At 38.7% G+C, this 22,458-nt stretch overlaps 1 protein-coding gene across 5 annotated transcripts in view; it reads left to right on the top strand.

Moving 5' to 3' along the window:
• The window catches only part of smyd3 (SET and MYND domain containing 3), a 49,673-nt gene that overhangs the window by 9,390 nt on the left and 17,825 nt on the right, over positions 1-22,458 (top strand). For all 5 annotated transcript variants that reach the window (XM_077519873.1, XM_077519876.1, XM_077519875.1 and 2 more), the window contains exons 4-5: positions 1,677-1,734; positions 1,823-1,977. In XM_077519873.1, coding sequence (XP_077375999.1) covers positions 1,677-1,734; positions 1,823-1,977 — 213 coding nt within the window. The remainder of the gene's footprint in view (positions 1-1,676; positions 1,735-1,822; positions 1,978-22,458) is intronic.

The raw sequence follows: 22,458 nt of genomic DNA on the forward strand, positions 1-22,458 counted from the left end.
GAGGTAGCGTGTAACAAAATGTACAATTGTAAAAGTCCAGTTTCATCAAGTCAAATAAAAATAATTCTTTTGTAGCGTAAGGTAAATGTATTGATTACCAGCTACAACAGATTGAGGCAAACAGTCATTAAAATGCCCCCATCTGACTATTGCTATACTGTGTTTATTTTCTGAATGCTCTGGATCCTGCCCATATTTTTCAATGTTTTGTTTTAATAGACTTCCCTAGCAGATGGACAACTCTGTCAGTGGTAAATGATTTTATTTAGCTGGCTGTTTATTTCTCCTGTGCTGGATGCTTTATTGCTGTCATGTTTGCACTTCAACAGGAGAATAAAGTGGCCCATCTGTTTATATATAGCAACAATATCCTCTTGCGTAATTGGAATATTTTGATCAAGGTTATTTTAGTTAACTAAAACTAACAAAAAAGCTAAAACTAAAATAAAATAAAAAAATCTGTAACGAAATAAGATAAAAACGGAAATGCTTTTTAAAAAACGAAAACTAACAAACTACGTTTTATGTTTACAAAATTAACTAAAGCTAACTATAATTATAGCAAAAATGTCATTCATTTTAGTCTTTAGTAATTAATTTAATGTATGAGCCTTTGGGGATGATTATAAATGTGATTTTTAGTAGATTTATTTTTTATATAAACCAGAATAATGACGTTTGAAAGTATGTCACACAGAAGTGACGTCATCTAGCAGCAGCCAATTGAAAGTAAATAGTTTCTGTACTGGAAATAAAGTTTTCCAAAATTTCAACATCATTCCTTTTTTTTTTTGTTTAACTTATTTATTTATTTATGTATGTATGTATGTATGTATTTATTTATTTATTTATTTATTTTTAAATAAAAAGTGTTGGGAGTTCCCAGTGTAGCATAATTTTTATCAAGTGAAAATTTAAATAAATCCACAAATTAAAGTACCCTGTATCTCACTGAGCAACAAATGCTAATGTAGCTAATTTGGGGTTTTCGTCAGGGTTCGTAAAAGGTTTCAAAAGATAATCGCAGATGGTGAAAAATTGTCTGAAAATGTTTGAAATGTCTTTGCCATAAGTAAAAACTGTCTGTGAATATCTTACAAATCCTGATGAATACCATATATTTGCTACGTTCGCAAGCATTAACTGCTCAGTGAGGTACCAGCTTTATCGGATTTTATTCATTAAAAAAAAAAAAAAAAAAAAAGTAAGAAAAAGCCGATGCCGATATTTGTCAAAATGCCAAATATCGGCACCGATCTATCCGTAATTTTAAGTACGGTAGATTAATTTTGATATTAACCGCCGGAATATGGATGTTTGAAAGTGTGTCACACAGAAGTGACATCATCTACCAGCAGCCAATAGAAAAGCACCTTCAGATGGCATCACTCCAATGGTGTTTTTTTTTTTTTTTTTAAATATTGCGCACAAGTAATAACATTTTTTTTAAATCTAAAATTAATACTGAAAATAACTAAAACTAAGCATTTGTTAAATAAATAAAACTAATAAAAACTAACAGAACCACCCTGAAAACTAATTCAAGCTAATTAAATTAAAAAACAAAACTCAAAACGAAATAAAAACGAACTAAAATGAAAATTCCAATACTGTATGAACCCTGATTTTGATGCTGTGAAATAAATCTGTTTTCTATCTAACTCGTATCTTTTTAGATCAATCCAGCAAAGAAAAGGAGCGAGGAGCTCTATTCTTTAAACGAACATGAATCACGTACGTTTTCCCGAAAGCATTTTGTGCATATGTCTCTGTTGGATACGCCATAAAACAGCAATGTTGTTGTGTGTATGTGTGTACACAGACTTGACGTCCATGTCTGAGCAGAAGAAGCAAGGTCTGTCTCAGCTGGCATCCATGCTGGAGATCTACCTCCAACAGGAAGTCCCTGAACTGGCTCTGGGAATGACATCGACCCTGCCGGAGTCCTGCAGACAGCCGCTGGAACTGATTGCAAAGGTGGGCACATAACGAGTTGTTTGCTTCCGTGCAAGCTAAGCCCAAAGTGATATATATGCCTCGGCACACAAAGAACCACAACAAGCAACTGTTTACTGCGTTTAGTGTCCCCTGCTGTGCTTGGCTTGCACTCCAACATATGTGCAAGATCATCCTTGCATCTGTGATCGGATCCCGCTGCGGGCGCGCATATGTGTGTGTATTCCCAGCACAACCGGAGGTCGATCCTCACTAGAATTTATTTAAACCACATTTCATTACATCTACAAGGACGTGTTTGTCTGGCTCGCATCTCCAGATTTTAACGACGGCAGGCCATCGTAATCTACGCAAGGCTGTGTTTTACTCGCCCCAACACAACTGTTGTATGCATGCGGAATAATTGAAGGCAGGCAACAGGCTGCCGCAAGCTACATGATGTGGCTGTTCAACACCTGCAACCATATATGATAACGTTTTAAGTTTTAATACCTCCACATGTTCAAATATATGCCATTAACAGAAATTTGTTAATGTGTTGAATAAAGCTTACAAAGATGTTGGTGATAGTAGGCCTTCCCGATTATGGAAAAAACAATTATAATCCTGATTATTTTGGCAGTAGTTGAAATCACGATTACAGTCTTCCCTCGCTATAACGCGGTTCACTTTTCGCGGTCTCGCTGTATCGCGGATTTTTTTTTAAGTGCAATTTTGCATATTTTTTTACAGTAATATACCCATTTTATAAAATTTCTGAAGGTTTGAACATTGTCAAAGTTTGAACAAGAGAGAAATGTGAGAACATGTAAATGCCTCAATGAGAAAAGTGTATAAACGGATTTTAGAGCCTTAAAACATTTATAAGATTTGTAAAACATAAAGCTAACTACTTCGCGGATTTCATTTATTGCGGGTATTTTTTGGAACCTAACCCCAGCGGAAAACGAGGGAACACTGTATTCAAACTATTATTTATTTTTACAAAGCAAGAAAATATTTAAGCATTGAAAAATATTAAGACCAATTTAAAAAATAGAAACACTATAATTATGTAAGTTTCTTTTGAACTAAAATGTATGTATGTATGTATGTATGTATTTATTGATTTATTTTTTTATTTATGTGTTTATTTATTTATTTATGTGGCAAAAACTTGAAGTTGGAGTGCAGCTTGTGCACTGTGCAGTAGGACGATAATTTATTTATTTTTGGTACAAAACGAGAAAATGTTTTACACATTTAAAAATATTAAGACCAATTTAAAAAAATTAATTTAAATTTATATTTATTTATTTATTTATTTATTTATTTATTTATTTATTTATTTATTTATGTTGGCAAAAAACTTGGAGTGCAGCATGTCCACTGTGCAGTAGGACGATTTTTTTTTTGGTACAAAACAAGAAAATGTTTAAATATAAAATTCTTTGAAACTATAATTATGCAAGTAGCTTTCGGATGAAACAAAATTTATTAAATTTGTTATTTCAAAATTTAAAAAAAGGTGCAACTGTATAAATTTAACAACTAAAAAAATTGTGTTATTAAGCTTTTTTTTTTTTAAGATTATGCTGATTGTGTAATTGTGGAGTGTAATAACTGAAATTGTAATTGAATTTCGATTAATTGCACAGCCCTAGGCGATGGCATATTCTCAACCACGCACTTCTCAGCGCAGACATCCTTCCATAATTGATTGAATATCATGGAGCTTGACGGCGAACATGTGCGTTCGCATAATATCTTGGGCGAGATATGGAGTTATTGTGTCTGCGTGAGCGCGCATGTGCGTTTCGGGAGGCGGGCCTGATTGTAGATTCTGACGGCAGGAAAAGCTGCTGATTAAATGCGTCTCAAGATTCCGATGGGAACCGTGCCGTGCTTGCTGGAAAGGGAGGTGAGGAGTGAGCGGCGCTGTTTGGATTAAGGAGAGAGGGATGAAGAATGTGCGAGGAGATCACAAGAAGTTGGAGAGCAATTTAAAGAGCAGGAAATCATGTCACAAATGGAAATGTAAAAAAAAGGGTGGGGGTGGGGGTGGGGAGAAGAGTGCTAATATCCTGCTGAGGGTGTCAATTTTCAAAAGGTTTCTCACAGAAAGATCCCAAATAGTACAAACGTGTGTTAATAGTTCACAACATTGTTTTTTTTTTCCTCCTTCCTTCCTCCTCAAGTGTTTACCCTCCTGACTACCAGGGGGAAAAAATTGTCCAATCATGTTTATTTTGATATTCCCCAATCTTTGTGAAGTAACTGGAATACTGCAAAAGACATTTAAAAAAAAAAAAAAAAAAAGTTTTTATTTTTAAGCTTTGATGTGTCCACTACAGAGGACAAAAACTTAAATCCTAAGCTCAAATACAGTTAAAATAATTCAAACAATACTTTGTGTTCTTATAGAAAACATGCTAACATATAAAGCCTAAATTTGTTCAATAAAAAGTGTTATACACTTTTCCTCTTCCCTCTTGCACTGAGGGAAGCCATTTTCTTTTATGATGCAATCAAAGGTAGCAAAGCCCCACCCCTACACATTTGGTGTCATTGGAAAGCTCTGAATGTCCTCTATAGAGCACTGGGTGGGAGATATTCAGGTTTAAAAAAGTCCACTACAGAGGACAAATTTGAATTGCTGTTAGTCAGGAGGTTACGTGGACTGACCAGTATTATAGATTTATAAAAAACTGAATTTGATGTTTCGACCCAAGGCCAGCGATACATTTTGCCAGACATAAATTTTAATCCACGTTCCAAATCCAACCAAGGGTTTGGAGGTGCCAAAATCTGTGTGAAAATGATCAAAACATATGATGAAAGGTATTTTTTTGTTCCTTGAATCAATTTAATTTAACGAGTTTCTTCTGTTTTGTCTTCTCTTTTTACCCAGTTTTTTACCCTGAGTTAATTCAATCGTATGCACTGGGTGGGAGATATTCAGGTTTAAAAAGGTCCACTACAGAGGACAAATTTGAATTGCTGGTATTCAGGAGGATATATAGTGCTTTAGATAAGCAGTGGGATGAGTCGCTTGTATCCATACGGCTACTTTATTGGGGACGCAGCCCAGCTTGTCGTCTTCGTGATGATGTTTTTGCGCACGAAACACCCAGGCAGCTTGTTTCCCTATAGTTAAAAGAGGGTTTTGATCACCGTGGAACATTTGGCAGAGCGCCGCAAAATGAATCGCTCTCAATCGGTCTAATTGGTTGAGTCAGTCATTTGATCTCCACCCAAGTAAACGTGCTTTGTAACTACTCGGGGATCAAACTGAAGACTGTCCAAAAACGGCAACCACAATAGACAATTGTAAATCATCGTAAAGTATCACAAAGGACAATTCAAGCTTAAACATAACATCATTCTTCAATTATTATTATTATTTTTATTAGTTGTCCAACTACTTTTGAAATATCCGTCCTTCCATTTCCATTGTCATCTGGAGTGGTAAAACCAGCAACACATCGTGCTCAGAGGCAAAAACCCTCACAAGGCCTTCATTTTGCTCTGTCAACATTCCCAATATTTCTTTGTATGCTTCCATGTGCAGCCTCAAACAGAAGCCATCCCCATATGGAGAACCACCACACGCTGACGTTTGCTGGTCAGTGGTACAAATCCCACCAACTCACTTAGCCCCCATTCATGCGTTTATCTCTCAGAGCCTCCACACCATATAATCCTATTACTAAAGCTGTGAAGTTTCTGCTGGTGCTGTTAAGTTCAGGAAAGCACTCGTGTACACTCGCAGTGTGTCAAGTGTGTATGTGGAGTCAAATGCATTGTAGTCGTAAGTGTTTAAGGCTATTTAATAGGCCGTTTAAGGCTATTGACGTGTCACACTGCCTCTTGTTTCTCGACAGAGAGAGAAAGGGAACCCTAAATGCACCTCACAAATAATGTCGTTTTTTTTTAAGCAGAATGTTATAACAAATATATACTGTACATGCTAAAAGTTCTTGATAGCAAATGAATGATAGCCTAGCAAATTCTGATCCTCCAATAGATAACACAACTCCTCCTGTCCAATCACTTTGGTTGCAGTATATTTCTTGCAAACTAATTCATGGACAGTAAGAGGTGGAATGTATGGAGCCTCAAATCTACCAAGGTGAACATTTTATTCTTTTGAAGATTTTTTCTAGTCAACTGAAAAACTGCAGCTTGTCAATAATTGGCCTTGAGAAGCTGCAATCTTCAATGGCTGTCTCCCTTCTGTCGTTAAAAGGCATCGACACGTACTAAAGTTTTGAAATTACAACTACGTGGAAATCAACTTGCGTCACAACACTGCTTGTGTTTGAATTCCACTCTATCTGGCGAATCACATCAGGTTATGTGACTTATTTTCTTGTATTTGAGTTATATGATAAAACCCAATCTACTTCTAGCTTCAAACATTGTGTAGAAGTGACCAATAAAAGTGGGAAGTGAAGTCGAACATTTTCTTTACAGTATGTTCTATGCGCCCTCACTAGTCTAAACACGACATTCTGATTAATATTACATTTGTGAAATGTGAATTAAGCAGCAAAATCCACCTGTTTTCATCCATCTCAGGGGGCGGCTATTTTGTCACTTGGTGTCGACTGAAAATTACATCATAGTGCAGGGCTCAGCTTGTGAGTGTCACATGACCAAACCTAGAAACAGGTGAGCCGTGATGGTCGTTAACCTGAGCCCTGAGCAACTGTGATGTCATTTTCAGTCGACAGCAAGTGGCAAAATTGTTGCCCACTTCGGGGTAAGTGGCGTGGGTTCGCTTCCCCACCTGGGAGACCATGTTTGTTTGTGTGCATGTTTGCGCGAGTGAGTGAAAAAAAACAAAAATAAAATTGCTGCCCACTGAGATGGATAAAAATGGGTGGATTAATCAGAATATCGTGTTTAGACTTGTTTGAGCACATACACACATTTTATGGATTTCTCATTTAAATCTTGGCTGAGGTCACAGTGCCCATGCATAATAGATTTTCCCTACGCTGTTTGTCCACACTCTCTGACACGATTCATTACTTTCCTGTTGCACTCTTTGACAGGTTAGCGCAGCGATTATGCTTTACGATTGCTGATCTGCATATCCAGGATTTGAAAAGCAACTGGTCTGAATCTATTGCTGCGTCTGCACCGTCAGTACATGTGTCTGCCATCAAATATTGATGGCGCCTGTATTTTTCAGCAGATTGCAGAGCCCCCGCTGAAAGCCACCTCTCGTGCTCTCCAAACTGCAGCGGCTGGCATGCAGCACAGCTCACCGCAGTACAATTAAGTCATTAACCACCACGTGCCGACAGTGACGTGCATCTGCACAGGTAGTTTGATGATGGGATGAATTGACTTCCTGTGTGCGGTTTCCATAGTAACTGTCCAAAAATACAATGACCTCAGGGACATTTTACATCAGGTATTTGAAAAGGCATGTTCATAGTCTAGCTGTGAACAATAATGTGTTAAAAGATATTTGGCCACCCACCATTAGGGGGCACTGTGATTGCATGCATCAATCTGTTCTGCTAGTGAAAAAAAAAAGTGTGCAACTGCTGATTATTTCTTTTCAGTGCATCCCAACAATATCCATTTCCATTCTTCCTCTCTGGTAACAAATGAGGAGTTTAATATTGTATACTTGAACTGTTCACTGTGCTTAACCATGCAGGTCGTTACAGTGAGTAATGTACGAGTGGCAGCATTTTGTGCCAAAACATCATTCTTTACGCTAATGGTAGCCGCCTCAACAATGGTCTTACAGTGCACGGCAGACGCACTCTTGACACATGGAATGGAGTAATGCAGCGGCATCATTACTGCTCTTTGTAATCCCACGGGAGTAATGAGGGAGAGAGTGATTCTCTTTTGTGTGTTGTTTGGCAGTGTGCACATCCATGTGTGGCACAGTGTGTGTGCACGTGTGTTGATGCTTTGTTGCTATGTGCTGCAGACTGCGGTTTATGTTTGCTTGTGTGTGTGTGTGTGTGTGTGTGTGTGTGTGCACCAGGTTCTGGTCAGTTGCGTGATTGTGTGTCGCTTTAGGATTTTGTGTGTCTTTGTTGGGCAAAGTACAACGGGCCAATATGCAGTGACAGATGAGATCTGGCTGAATAATCTTTTATTGCTTCCTTAAAGCAACTTCTGCCCTGCGATTGGCTGGCAAACAATGCCCGAAGCCAGCTGGGATAGGCTCCAGCACCCCCACGACCCTTGTGAGGAGAAAGCGGTTAAGAAAATGGATGGATGGATAAAGCAACTTCCACTTTTGTGTGAAGTATACAAGTTACTATGTTTGTTTCAATTACAGGTGTTTGTGTATGTATGAGGTGTTTCCAAAAAGTTCCAGGACTGATGTCAGTCAAGATGTATTTCAAACCCAAACTACAGGTTTTTTTTTCTTTTTTTTCTTTTTTTCCTAAACATAATTAGTGTTACCTGTTTTGAACACAAGATGACATCTATGGTGGCTCCCAGGGGAATTTTTCATGAAGGTGTGTCAGAGAAGGCTGGAAGTCCTGGAACTTTTCTGACACATCTCCTATATGTGTTTACACTACTATATTGTTAAAGCTTTATGTTTGTAGTGCAGTCCTAGGGAGTGTATGTGTGCAAACTTATTGTCATGCCGCATCAGCCCCCACCGCACTTGCGAGGCATTGCTCATGCAGCTCGCGGGGCCGACACGTCGCCACATAAAATCAGCGCACATATAAAACGAGTCCATGTGCTCCGAAGCAGCTCCTCCGCGTCGCGTTCTCTTTGTCTGCTTGGCTCCTTTCCACCCGGCCGTCATTTATCTACGTCGGTGACATTCCATCATTTCCCCTCTCCTTGTGGGGCCAAGCGTCTTAAACTGCAGCCGGGATGCTGCGGTCACATCTTTGACAAAGACTGATGGACGAATGAGATAAAGCGGTTATTAAAAGACCTCTTATGGTTGGGTAGTTGACGTTTAGTTTTGAGGTTTAAAATCTGTAGCTGTGCTGAAAGTAGTATTGACTTCTTATGTTTTGTAGAACGTTTTAATAGTGTTAGCTGTATAAGTGCACGCTCTAGCTTACCTACAATACCAGAAAAGACAAGTTCTACAAAAAAAAAAAATGGACGGATGGATTTTTTTTAGGGCGTAAACAAGAACACACTTCACATTTAAGACGTTGGCTTTCAAGTCCAAATAATAGTTGGGGTTGGATATTTTCCCATAACCCTATAGAACAGGGGTGGGCAAACATTTTCATTTGAGGGCCACATACAGAAAATCAGAAAGACGCAAGGGCCACATAATGTTATGAAGAGAAATTGTGTTTAGTCCTACAAATTATAGTATATAGCTATAATTATAGTTAGTTTTGTAAACATAAAATGTAGTTTGAGTTAGTTTTCCGTTTTTTTAAAAAGCATTTTCGTTTTTATTTTATTTCGGTAGCAATGTTGTTTTTTGAATTTTAGTTTTAGATTTTTCATTAGTTTTAGTTAACTAAAATAACCTTTAATGGCACCTGTTTTTGATACCCTCCCTTCTTACTTTACGCATCTCCAAACATTTTTGTTTTGTTTATTTTATTTGAACTGAGTCAAATGCCATTTTTAGCATATGTCGCCGGCCACTGAAAAATGGACGGCGGGCTGCAGATGGCCCCCCGGGCCATTTTTTTTTTTTTTCCCCAGATGATTGAATTTGCAGATAATTAGATTTAAATGAAGGAAGGATATGTTGAAAAGTCAGAAATGAATAGGCTTCATTAAATATAAAATATGTTTATTTAATGATAAAACCAACCAATAAATCTTCCCCAATGTAACCAGATGTTTTTTTTTTAAGCCATCCAGAGGAGATTCTGCTAACTCATTATCAAACTGTTAACATTTTTATTTGGTCAAAATGTTTAAAAAAAAAAAAAAAAAAAAAAAAAAAAAAAAAAAAAAAAATTTAAAAGCATCTGCGTCATTTCTGCTGAAGGACCACTTGCATTTTTTCCCCCCCAAAAATAGACTTCCCGTGCCGAGTCGACCGGAAATTAAAAGTAGCACATATCAAATCAGTTTACGTAGGTTCTTTGGGTGAGTCAACTGAAAAATATCAGACATTGTGTGAACTTTTGTTCCTTCTTATAGTCGAGATATTTAGTTATGATCTTATCGACAAGGGCATTCTAATATGGCAAAAAAAAAATAAAAAAAAAACAATCCCTGTTTTCCCTACTGTAAGCAAAGATGGCAAAACTGCGTGCACAGCACAGGTAGGTCATGGTTCACATTCACATGCTCACATTCTCTCGGGTAAGCAGCATTTTCCCAGCTACAGTAATTCTCTGTGTGTTGGCGTTGTTATAGTCATATAGCTTGTTGCACGTCTTTGTGTAGGCGTGATTCACTGCGGACAGATGTGGAGTAGATCTGCAAGTGCGACGTAATGTTCGGGTGTAGGAGTAATTTATTCTCTTCGTAATTATTTGCTAGCTGTTGAGCCGTTAAATAGAATCCAGACACTCCAACTCGACTGCCTTCACAAATGGGGAAGTTATCATCACTCTCTCCCAACATGAAACACAAAAGAAATCGCATGCTGAAGTGCATCTGAATTTCGGCTCAATTAACTACTTTTTTTATTTTGAAGGATGGAGTTCATAAAAACTCTTCGGTAAATGGTAGTCAATTAAAAACCTTAAATGCTAATTTGCAATCGTGAGGTTCATATCACTACCTTTTTTTGTTACCCTTCACAACTTAAGTGTTAAACCAAAACCCGTATCGAACCGAACTGTTGGGCCCCAGTGTCGAAACTCGTATGTCAGTGTGTGAAGTCATTACAATAATCCGGGTGTGAATTTGTTAGCGTGCTCATCCTTATCTCGCCAACATTTCCTCTGCTTTGCCATTGTGGCTCGCAGCCTAATTAGCTTAGGCTTTACGTAATCGCGCGCGCTCATAGCCACGCGCGTGGCTTAGTGCACGTCCATCATGAGTGAAGTCAGACTGTAATTAGAAAGGAGAAGAAAAATCATGTTTAATTGATTTGGATTGGTTGTGTGTGGGCTTACATGGAGTGAAGATGAGAAATATTTTCGGATAAAAAAATAAAAATAAAAAAAAGTAATTGGAATTAGTCCTACAGACTTGCCTGCATGATCTTCTGGCATTGCAGAATTTACTGTGATTACCGTATCGCGCTTGTTTCAATGGATGGAAACAGGAATAGAGGCTGATATAATACCAATGTTTGAATACTTATGTCTAATTTCCTGAGTGTCCAGAAGATTGTGCTAGAAATAGATTTCTAAGATACAGTGTTTTTCCTTACCTATCCTCCATTTTCGGTGTATTACTCATACAGTTCAGGGAAAGAAACCCACAACTGCTATCGTGTTATTCTAGGCAAACGGTAACAAGACTTCTTATCAAGGATCCAAATCATTTTTAAGACTAATGTTAAAAAACATTCAATGTCTGCTTTTTTTATATATATATATATTGAAGGCAAATTGCTACTCTTTTTCTTTTCTTTTTTTTTCTTTTTTTAGTTTCTCAGTTAACATTAAACAGATGTCAATGTCTTATTCAAAGCTGCACTTATAATTCTGTTTTGTTGTGGTTCACTGGGAGTGTTGAATAGAAAACCTTTGGCAGCATACTTCACTAAACTTAAAAAAAAAAAAGAAATTTAATCCTCGGCCTTGACTGAGGTCTCCACTCGATGGAGCGCAATTGTAGGTTTTTCACTGCTGGGTCTTTGACCCGAGTTGCTCATCGCTGAGGTTGCCTAGCAACGACTCATCTTTTTAACCCTTTCCGTGTAAACATTATCATGCAATATTAATTTTCTTAGCACTAAGTATTAAGCAATTAATCTCGTATAAGCACTGTCATGTCCACAACATTGTTGCCAATGAAGATTTAGATATAATAGTACCTAATTCGCTGTTTCGAGCTTATTTTTTTGTGCTAATAACCATTTCATGCAGCAAATACTATGACTCTTTAAGGCAAGTAAACCAGCAGAACATAAACAGTAATAAGTAAGAACACGATTTAGCTTTGAAAATGTTAGGTTCTGGGTTTGGATCCCGAAAGCTCAGACACAAATACGAGTTTAACACTTTATTCGCATAACATCAAAAGGCGTGGAACTTGCTTGGCTTGACAAGAAATAACGAGAATGTATCGAGAATCACGAGACGCTAAGCTAACTTGGGCTGTGGAGGTGCACAGAGGAACAGAGGTAATAATCCGACAAAAACACATGCTTCTCAGATAGGCTTATATAGACAGCGAATCGATCTGATTGGTTGTGGCTAGACATGTGGGTAACAGGACGGACATGGAATTATCTGATTGGCTGTTGAACAGATAGAGAGATTAAAGATTCATGACATCACATAGCTTCTGACATCACATAGCGTCTTACCAGTTGAAACTAGATGCTGGTGGTTACATCAGTTCAAAACAGACACTTGACCTCACGGTCATGACCCAAACATAACCCTTGCATGACCCTAGTCTTGACAGTAAACATGACCCTAGTCACGACAGTAAGCATAACCCTTGCATGCCCCTAGTCATGACAGTACCCCCCCTCAAAGGACGCCTCCTGGCGGACCCCTAGGTTTGAACATAACCCTTACATGACCCTAGTCATGACAGTAAGCATAACCCTTGCATGACCCTAGTCATGACAGTAAACGTAACCCTTGCATGACCCTAGTCATGACAGTAAGCATAACCCTTACATGACCCTAGTCATGACAGTAAGAATAACCCTTGCATGACCCTAGTCATGACAGTAAGCATAACCCTTGCATGACCCTAGTCATGACAGAAACGTTCTAAGGGAACCGTTGGTGCTACCCTAATGAAGATGAACTGTATAGAAAATAGATGGATGCAAGTTATCTTTTTGCCGTTGTACTCTTCATTTTACTGTTTACCTTACCTAATGTTACGTAAAGGTGTTCACCCGTCCACCCACTCATATCTGCCCCCTGGCCTCTCAAACATCTCTGAGCGTCAATAGCGAGTTATGGAAAAGCGTCAAAGACTCTTAAAGCCTGGAAAGTATCCAACCAAAGAACACTTATACATATTATCGCTCCTTTTATTTGTGTCCAGCATATAAATGAGATTCCTCAGGGGTTTTTTGCCTCTCATCGGTCGCTCATCTCTTTTCTTGCACAACCGCAGCGAAAGATTAATACACACTCCATTCAGGGTCACTGTTTTATTTTAAATGTTATGAGTTTCTTTCAAAACTGAATCCATACACAAATCCTATTACTGTAATGAAAAAGAAAGTTTTCCGCTGTGTGTTTCTTGTTTTATTCAATGGATTGCCCTCCCACAGTGGTCACACTGATCTGGGTTGCAGTTTTGTAGTGGTAGTTTCTCTTCTCACCATTCTAATGATCCTTCACACTGAGCTTCCTCCTGTTAAAAATCAGCAGCTCGTCAGTGAGGATGCAGATGTTAGTTTCCATCCTTCCAGTATGCACCATTGGAGCTTGCCCTCAAAAATAAGCGTTTGAAGCATTGGCTAATGAAGTACTGAGAAAGTGGTAGACTACTGTGCATTTTGAGTAGATCCAAATGAATGGAAAAATATGCCCCTCGAGTCAGACTGTTGAGTTTCAACCGTCGTCAGCCAAATTTGTGAAAACCTTTTCATTTTTACGTAGTATTACATTTATTTGATTGATTTATTTTTATTTTTGCACTTCTCAACTTCTTTTTTAACTTGACAGTTAGGCATGTTAAATGTTACACTACCTGTATGGTTTTATGATTGCAACAGTATAGCCCTGGAACATATGAATTCATTTACTTTATATGGTTTCCTATGAAGCAAATTGTTTTATTATTATTTAAAAAAAAAAAGTCAACCAGCATCACATAACAAAATGTGTATTTTTCGTTCAATTTTATTATTATATTACATACACAATGCCAGAAATGACTGCTCTTTATTTTACAGTCCAGTATGCACCTTAACAGTTTAATTCTAATTTGCATGTTCCTGTTGTAACAACAGGCATCCACTTTGGCAACACAAGCTCCCACTTAGCCAGGCTACAACAAGCAAGCCCGGCTCCGTCCAAATGGGACGCCATCCTCACACTACAGCGATAAATCTAACTAATTAGCTGTATTTCATCTCATTTGTTTGATTAGCGCAAAAATCAAAGCGCATAAACAGCAAGTTTTGGTTTTATGTGGGACGTGTTTGCCAAGTTTCATTCTGGCAGGTCGCCTGGCAACCTCAGTGTGATGACAAAGACGTTTTGCAGCCAATTTATTACACTTTCATTTGCATGCTTTTATATTTGCCTCTAATTGGGTTTATTCTAATGTTGGGTTTCAGCCAGGTCAGCTTTCTATATGTTCTCCGCGTATAGTATGCTGTATAGAAAGCCTAACCTTCTGTCTACTGTTTGGGGAGCTCTATTTGTCCTTGAATCAGACTTAATGGAGCCCATTCATTATGTTATGTTCCAACATCAAATTGTAGCGTAAAAGCTGCAGATTAGTTTCTTTCTATAATGTCAAACAATTTGTCATCCTAACGGCTCACTTCCTCCACACATTACACATCCTACACATTATGTTCCATTCCCATTGAGTAGATCAGAGAAACACGTTTGGTATTTTGAGTTTTCACACTCGTGTCATGATGTGAAAAAAAAATCAAAAAGACTATACACAGTTGAATGTCAAACAAAAAGATCTAAAACATTTTCTGAACCCAGATTTGGCTCTTTTTCCCATTGTTCCATGGGTAATCATATAACCAGATGAGGAATCTTTCTTGTTTGATCAGCTTGTGATGTAGAGATGAAAGATGAAAGTTTTACTGTAAAAATGGCCTTGATTGTGCTTGTTTTGTCCAAGAATTTTCTCTTCATACTATTTCAACACTGCACGTGTGCGAGATCTTGTCTTGGCCCTTTGTATCGATCCACTCTTTGCAACGCAACTTTGGTGTGGTCAGCACTTTTTCCCACCCAAAGCCACCAGGGCAAGATAGTATAAGAGATAAATGGAGTTTTGCACAGATGGATGGCGAGGGGTGTATAGTATAACCGTGTCTGTGGTTGTGCGCTCAGATTTGTGTTGGCCACTGTAAGAAAATACATTTTCTTCCTCTTTACCATCTCTATGATGACTACAAAATGTTTCATGAAAGTGCACCAACCATAGTTGGGGAAGGTGACGAGAGGAAGGACAAATACACTAAGACCATCGTGTCCCTGTGGGCCAGGATATCTAACATGGTGTAATTACAGTAGGGAGCTCATCTAATTGACTCCTGCCGCGAAGCCCCTGAGTCTGCAGTGTGTTTTGTGTGAGAGGGAGCGAGATAATCCCCCTTGAGATGCTTTAATAAACAACTGCTGCTTCAGTGAAAATCAGTTTTGTGAAGCAATGTTAATACATCTCCGTTAAGATGTTCTTGCCCTATTAGTCATCGCGTACCTCGGGTCAATGGCTATTTTTTCCATGTTATTTGACTTGATCCAAACCTGATTTTCATCTTTTTTCCGTCAAAAAGTTCAATCAATACTTGCGTGCATTCATTTGGGATTGTAGCCAACTGTTCTGCACGTTCACACCAGAAGCTAATTCAATTTTTAAATTCAATGGATGTAACACCTTAACTCATTTGCTCCCAATAACGTATAAATACGTTCTATTTTAAATATTAAGTGTTCCAAAGACGTATTTATACTTTTTTTTTTTAATATGATAGCGCATACAGAAGGCTTTGATGCAGCCTCTGAATTTAAGAGAACTTTTAAAGCAATGGTAGTTATTACAAAAACAGCCAGTAGGTGGCAGCAGAGTATAAGAGATCAACCTGGGCCATGTTGCAAAAAGCTCTTCTTTTTTTTCCCCCCACTGTTTTAAACAGATTCGTAAATAATGGTGAAACTTTGCTAGATTCTAATGCCAATTGCTGCAAAATGGAAAGAGACAGAAATATATCTTCTTCTTTTTTTTCCCTGATGAAAGAAGAGACTCTCATCTTTTGTTTTGGCTGGTTCCATGTTTTGATAGGTATAGGAAACAATATTCTGTGGCCCTTGCAAAAGCAGTCAAAATCCAGTAAAACCGCGAAAAATGTGCTGGGAGTGAATGACTTAATCTGACCATGTTAAACTCTTTTAACGTTGGATTAACACATGTACACTCTAAAAAGAGAATTGTTAAACCAGTTTAAGATTACAAATTGAATTGTTGACCAACACTTCAATTGGTAACCCATGATTTGACTATAGTCCAAAGTGAATATATTGAGGTTAATTAATTACGAGTTCATTAAATTTAATATATTCACCTGAATTAAAAGTGACTCCAATCCAAAGTATTAGTTTAATGAACTCATAATTAATTCAGCTTAATATATTCATTTTGGACTAACTTATTTCAATTGTTTGTTACCGATTGAAGTGATTTTTTTTTTTTTTTTTTTTAAGTTGGTCAGTAATTCAATTTGTAACCTTAAGTTGGTTCAACATCACTCCAATTAAAGAAGGGGCAGAGAAGATGAATGGTCAGTCTCCCTGCCTCCCTTTCAGTGTGTTGGTATGTATCAGTTGCTTGTGAGTATTCAAGTGCATGATCTATGTTGTAAATGTCATCAACCGCAGGCCATGGGCGAACCCATTTTGAACCTCATAACGATGATCAGGCTGTGATGGAATGACCGCACGTGAGTGGCATGACAGATGGAGAGGCAGGTGCTGCTACGTGTGTTATGGATGACTTTTTCATAGCCTGTATATTAACACACACATATACTTGGTAATGTTGTGGCGTGTCGTCCTTGCGAGTCAAGGGCATCTCCTGGCTTCACGGGTGAAGGAAAGGAATGTGCTATTTTTGCTAGAGTTGGCTTTCTGAAAAGTGACCATGAAAAAAAAAGAGGAGGATGAGGAAAAGCAGAGTGGAGGAATACTTCAATTGTTTATCAATATCTCTCTATAAGCATAGCATACAAGATACCTTATTAGGTATGCTTCTTCAAATTGATGTGGTAAATCTTCCAAAAGCCAAATTTTGGACATGGCTCTACCTAACAAAGGACTGTTAAATGATAAAATTTAACATTGTCTTTACTCTCATCAATGAAGGTCATTTGTGATGATGAAAGATAATAATTCAAGAGGAGTATAAAAACGGAACCTCACGGAATCATTTTTTGAACCAGTGTAGTAAAAATGAAAAGCCCGTCTGTGTGGGTGGTTCCCCGCGCTCAGCCATCTATCTGACATCTCACAGATTAGTTTGTGATCGTTTATTCCACATCACAATTTCTGCTCACCCACCGCGCCCATCCCCCAAGGTCCTCGCTTCCCCTCCTCCTCGTCCTTTCATCATGCCGCACGGAGCGTTTATTGAAGGCCTCCACCTCTCGAAAGGAATCTTCAACGAGCTGATGAAGAGTACAGCTCGAGGGGAACAGGAGAGAATGTGAAAGATGAGTGAATTTTCTATTGATGCCTTTTTTTTTAACCAGGTCCAAGCTTGTCGAGCAGATATGATATTAAATGATATAAAACGTTGCTCCAATGGCCATCCCTAGCACATATCAACCTCTCGTTTTTGTCGTCGTTCCAGCCTGATTCCTTGTAGAGGTCAGCATAAGTACCGTATTCCTGAACTCTTAGACTGCCAAACGTTATCCAAAAAACAACCCCGACAGTGCCAGCTTATTTCGAGCATTTTCAGTCATCTTTCAAGGCAAACAAAATATTGTGCGCTACGACTATATAAACATAAAAAAAGTATGTTTCTACCTTATTCCGATCTTTAGTAATCACCATTTGAAAATAGGTAATTTGAGTGACATAAGCGAAAATAAGGAAAAAAAATAGAGAAGTTTTTTGTGAAGATACATTTTTTGCACACCAGTGACTTTGACACAAATATTTTTTTGTTTAGCGACACTCTATGAATTAGATTTAAAGTGACAAAGACTTTGATCATTCACGTCATCGTTGAAAACGTTCTCGTTCATCAGATTTGTCGTGTTTCATTGGAATTTGATTGAAAAGATATACAATGCTGCCATCTGCTGGCTATAGTTAGTGGCTGTTTTGGGATTTCACAACCCCAAAGACAAGGCAGCGCTGAACAAGACGTTGCGCTGCCCATTGAGGAAAAACAAACCAAAAAAAAAACGTAGTAAACGTCAATTGACGTTTATGGCAGCATTCAGTAGGATTTTAGCATACGTCATTAAACGTATTTGGCGGTCAAAGAGTTAAGGGGAACTATTAATCAATAACCTAATGAGGATACGCACACTTACATTAGTATGGTTTCAGTTTAATGTCAAACCACACTTCAAAAGTACTTTGATCGTTTTCCCCTTTACTATCATTTTTCCTCTAGTTTTTTTCCACTTCTTCCTCATTCTTGTTGCATCTAGTAAGAACAGCGGTTCCTAAGCCAACTTAAAAATAAATAAATAAAACCGGGCAAACTGGAGCATGCTTGGATACAGTAGACACATTCATGCGCACTTAGCCGGCATTCCTGGTGATGACAGGATTAACCTGCCGCGGCAGCTGGTGTGTGTGAGCGCCACTGAGCAGGAAAGAAAAGGGATCTTCTAGATGAGGTCCAACAGACAGCACATACACACCAGTTCTCCCGTGTGGGCTGTTTTCCTCATGTTTTATTGCTAGGAGCTCTCTACATTGGGAGCTCTCGCACCTGACAGGCAGTGTCATTATGTTGACAAAGACGGGAGGTGCTGAGTGAGACATACAGTCTTTATTTTCCAGAGGAGGATTGAGGCTGTGACTCTGATGCTGAGACCGAAGGATTATTCTTCTAACCACTGCCAACGAAAGATCTAAGCCCTGCCTGCAGGTGTTTGTATTTGTGTGCTAGTGAGCCATATTTCCAGCTGCTGATATACACCAGCCTGACCTTCTCGTAATAAACATCTGCAGCATATGGATGACTAAAATCTGATTTCGGTATCATAGGAGCTGTGGAAGAATGAACTACCGGTACTATGTCTTTGTCTTAGTTTAAATTACAAATGGTACAATTCTTCTTTATCTCCCTTTAAAAGAATGAACAGAACAGATTTAATTTTTTGTGGAATACTGTAAATGTCAAACTCCAGTCCACAGCAAGTGGAACTACATCACCATGTTTTAGGACAGTAAATCGGATACACTTACCTTCACTATAAAACCTTTTTGTTTTCTATAAGCTTAACACGGCAGGTGGTTGGAAAATGTCAAAAGGAGAAAATTCATGAAATGCAGAGATTTGTCTGTCCATCCATGCATTTCTATACCGCTTTTCCTTATTAGTATCACTGGTGAGCTGCAACCTCCATCCATCTTCTGCCGCTTATCCGAGGTCGGGTCACTGGGGCAGCAGATTTAGGAGGGAAGCCCAGACTTCCCTCTCCCCAGCCACTTCAACCAGTTCCACTGGCGGGATCCTAAGGCGTTCCCAGGCCAGCCGAGAGACATAGTCTCTCCAGCGTGTCCTGGGTCGTCCCCGGGACATGCCCGGAACACCTCTCCAGGGAGGCGTCCATGAGGCATCCAAACCAACGCGGAGGAGCAGCGGCTCGACTCTGAGTCCCTCCCGGATAACCGAGCTTCTCGGAGGAAACTCATTTCGGCTGCTTGTATCCGGGATCTCGTTCTTTCGGTCACAATCCACAGCTTGTGACCATAGGTGAGGTTTGGAACGTAGCGTTTCAGCCTACAATTTGAATTTGAGAAATGTACAAGGGACTGTCTCAGTCTTATGTTTTCAAAATGTAATAATCTGTAGAGTAAAACTGCCGCATGTGAAGGCTTCCTCGCTGTAGGGTTGCATGTGTTTTTATAGAGACGGGAGAAAAGCAATCCGCAAACATACACAGCAACCTAGCAAGATAAAGATGCAGGTTGGCAGAACTGACACACTAGCTAGATTTTTTTTATTTATTTTTTATTATTATTTCACTGAACACGTACTAATTGAGGACTACTCTTTACTTTTACGTGATCCAAATTGTTCTGAGGTAACAATACGTTCACCTCAGTACAATGTTTGGCTATTTTACCCGCCTCTCTTTTCACGGTTAGCCAACCTAGCTTGTGAGTCGCAGGCTGCTCCAGGTTAAAAGCATAAGCGTGTCGTACAATACAACTGTTAATATTTCTAAAGCAAAAATCATTTTGTGGTTGATATATTGGTTAACCATCCAATTACACCAGTCACAGTTTGATTTTTAGCTGATCAGGTGAATGGCATTTGTCCATGTTGATTACATTCAGATCTCAGCTTGTCCCAAACCATCCCCATTATTGACTCTCTTAAATACAGTTTATGTATCACTTTCTTCTCCTTCATCCTCCCTCCGTCGTCATCCTTTTGCGTTCATCACAGCCCGCATCTGTTTTCTTCACTCGAGCCAATCTCCTCTTCTGCCCACAGGGCTCACCGTTTGTTCCCGTGACAAAAATATCATCTGTGACTTTCCACTAATTAACAGTCGTGTGTGTTTGCGTGTGCGAGTGCGTGTGTGTGTGTGTCCCTCCCAGGGTAACAATCGGTGAGAGCTTACTTCTATTTGTTGAATTTGTTCTGCGGAGTTTAATAAGCCAAGTTTGAATAGATAAATGAATTATTGAGTAACATGAATTTTGAATGGGATAGCGCACCACCAAACTCGCATTGCGGACTGTTAAATAATGCACAGTTGCTTATTTACTTAGTTGCACAATAGTCACCGCTTGTGAAGTAAAACAGAAAACACTCATATATATATTTTATTAAATCTTGAAGACATTCAACTATTGCTTTTGTGGTAATAACCAGGATAAACAAAATGTTACCATTTTCATTGCTTTAATGGCACGCTAGCGTCGGTGCCCCCCATTTTGAGAAGTTTTATGCACTTAGTTGTGTACTTAAAGAGATGGATGAGAGTAATTTCTATTGTGGCAGACCCTATTTTGCCATTCGTGTTGTTTAGACTGCACAGTCCCCCCCAAGCACCCATATTACTAAACGATAAGTAATATTTTAAACCACAACCACTGAGGTTATGATCATCCCAACATGTTTAAAAGGTATTGCTATATATTTAGAAATAATAGTTATGTTTAAGTTATGAGAGAAGATACTATTTTTGCAAGGACTAAAGTGTGCGGAGGTATCATTTTGTCTTGGGAGATTTCCGTTGAAGTTATTTGTATTCACACTAGCCACTCCTACGCTAATTCTCTGATTGCATATCTCCACACTAATGACAGCGGTTCAATTGGGAGTCTCTCTTGTGTGAAGGACACTCTCGGGTTGGTGAGTGTCAGTTTATGAGTTCACAAGGGACAAAATCCAAATTAAGGTGGCACTATATATAAAATATGATTTGACACTCTGCACCAATAGAGCTTGACAACATAAAACGTTTTATTTTAGTCTAATAAAACTTTTTTTTTTTTTTTTTTTTTTGCCTTTGGTGTACCACATGTATTTACGCTATGCCACTGTCATGTCTGGGGTCATGCCAGGGTTAAGTTTGAGTTCATGACCTGTTAAGTTTGGGTTCATGACCGTGACGTCAAGTGTCTGTTTTGAACTGATGTAACCATCATCTGGTTTCAACTGGAAAAACGCTGTGTGATGTTATGTGATGTCAGGACCAGTGTGATGTCAACCTTTACTCCTTTAGACGATGTCTGGACCTATGTGATGTCAATCTTTAATCCTTTACTTAGTGACACCCAATCAGATCGATTCCCTGTCTGTAGTAGCATTCTGAGAAGCGTTTGTGTTTGCCGGATTATTGCTTTCTGTCCCTCTGTGCAACTCTCTTTGTTTCTCGTCTAGTCAAATTTGTTCTACGCCTCTCGATGTGAATAAATAGTTAAAACTTATCCCTTTGGGATCCAACCTTCAGCACATGACAGCCACACTGTCATGTGCTGAAGATTAAACATTAAAAATACATTAAAAATGAGCTATCTAAAAAGGCGTGTCATAAGAGAGGTGATGAAGTACATACAGTAGCACAAATATTATAATAATAATATTTTTTCTCAATTTCAGGATTTCCTCTACTCAATAGAGAAATCCTCGAACGTCTCTGTTTTGATTTCAGTGCCATGTGAATGGGGCTCACAAATTCTGTCGCAAGCAAAGATCTAAAAAGTGAAGTCGTTGCAGATGGTGGGCAAAATCCAACTGGCAAATAACAGTGTAAAAGGCCAGAGGAGTCTGCCCTTCTCCTTTAATTCATTACTCCATTTGACAGGTTTCTAATGAGTTTTTGGTCTCAGTCGCTAGTTTTCACGTCTTCCTCATGCAGCACCATGTTTCTTTTAAATGTCCATCAGCTCATTTCAAATCAAGCAGATTATAGATAAATGGGGGTTTGCCGACCTCTTGATTGACAGGAAGCTACCAAGGCAAATTGAGGCTTTCAAATTAGAGGTCGGCTAATCATGGGGTGCCGCCACATTGAGCACAGCCTTTTGAAGTCTCAAGGATGCCGTCGGT

This window comes from Festucalex cinctus, chromosome 4, assembly GCF_051991245.1.
Source record: "Festucalex cinctus isolate MCC-2025b chromosome 4, RoL_Fcin_1.0, whole genome shotgun sequence".
Classification (NCBI taxonomy): domain Eukaryota; kingdom Metazoa; phylum Chordata; class Actinopteri; order Syngnathiformes; family Syngnathidae; genus Festucalex; species Festucalex cinctus.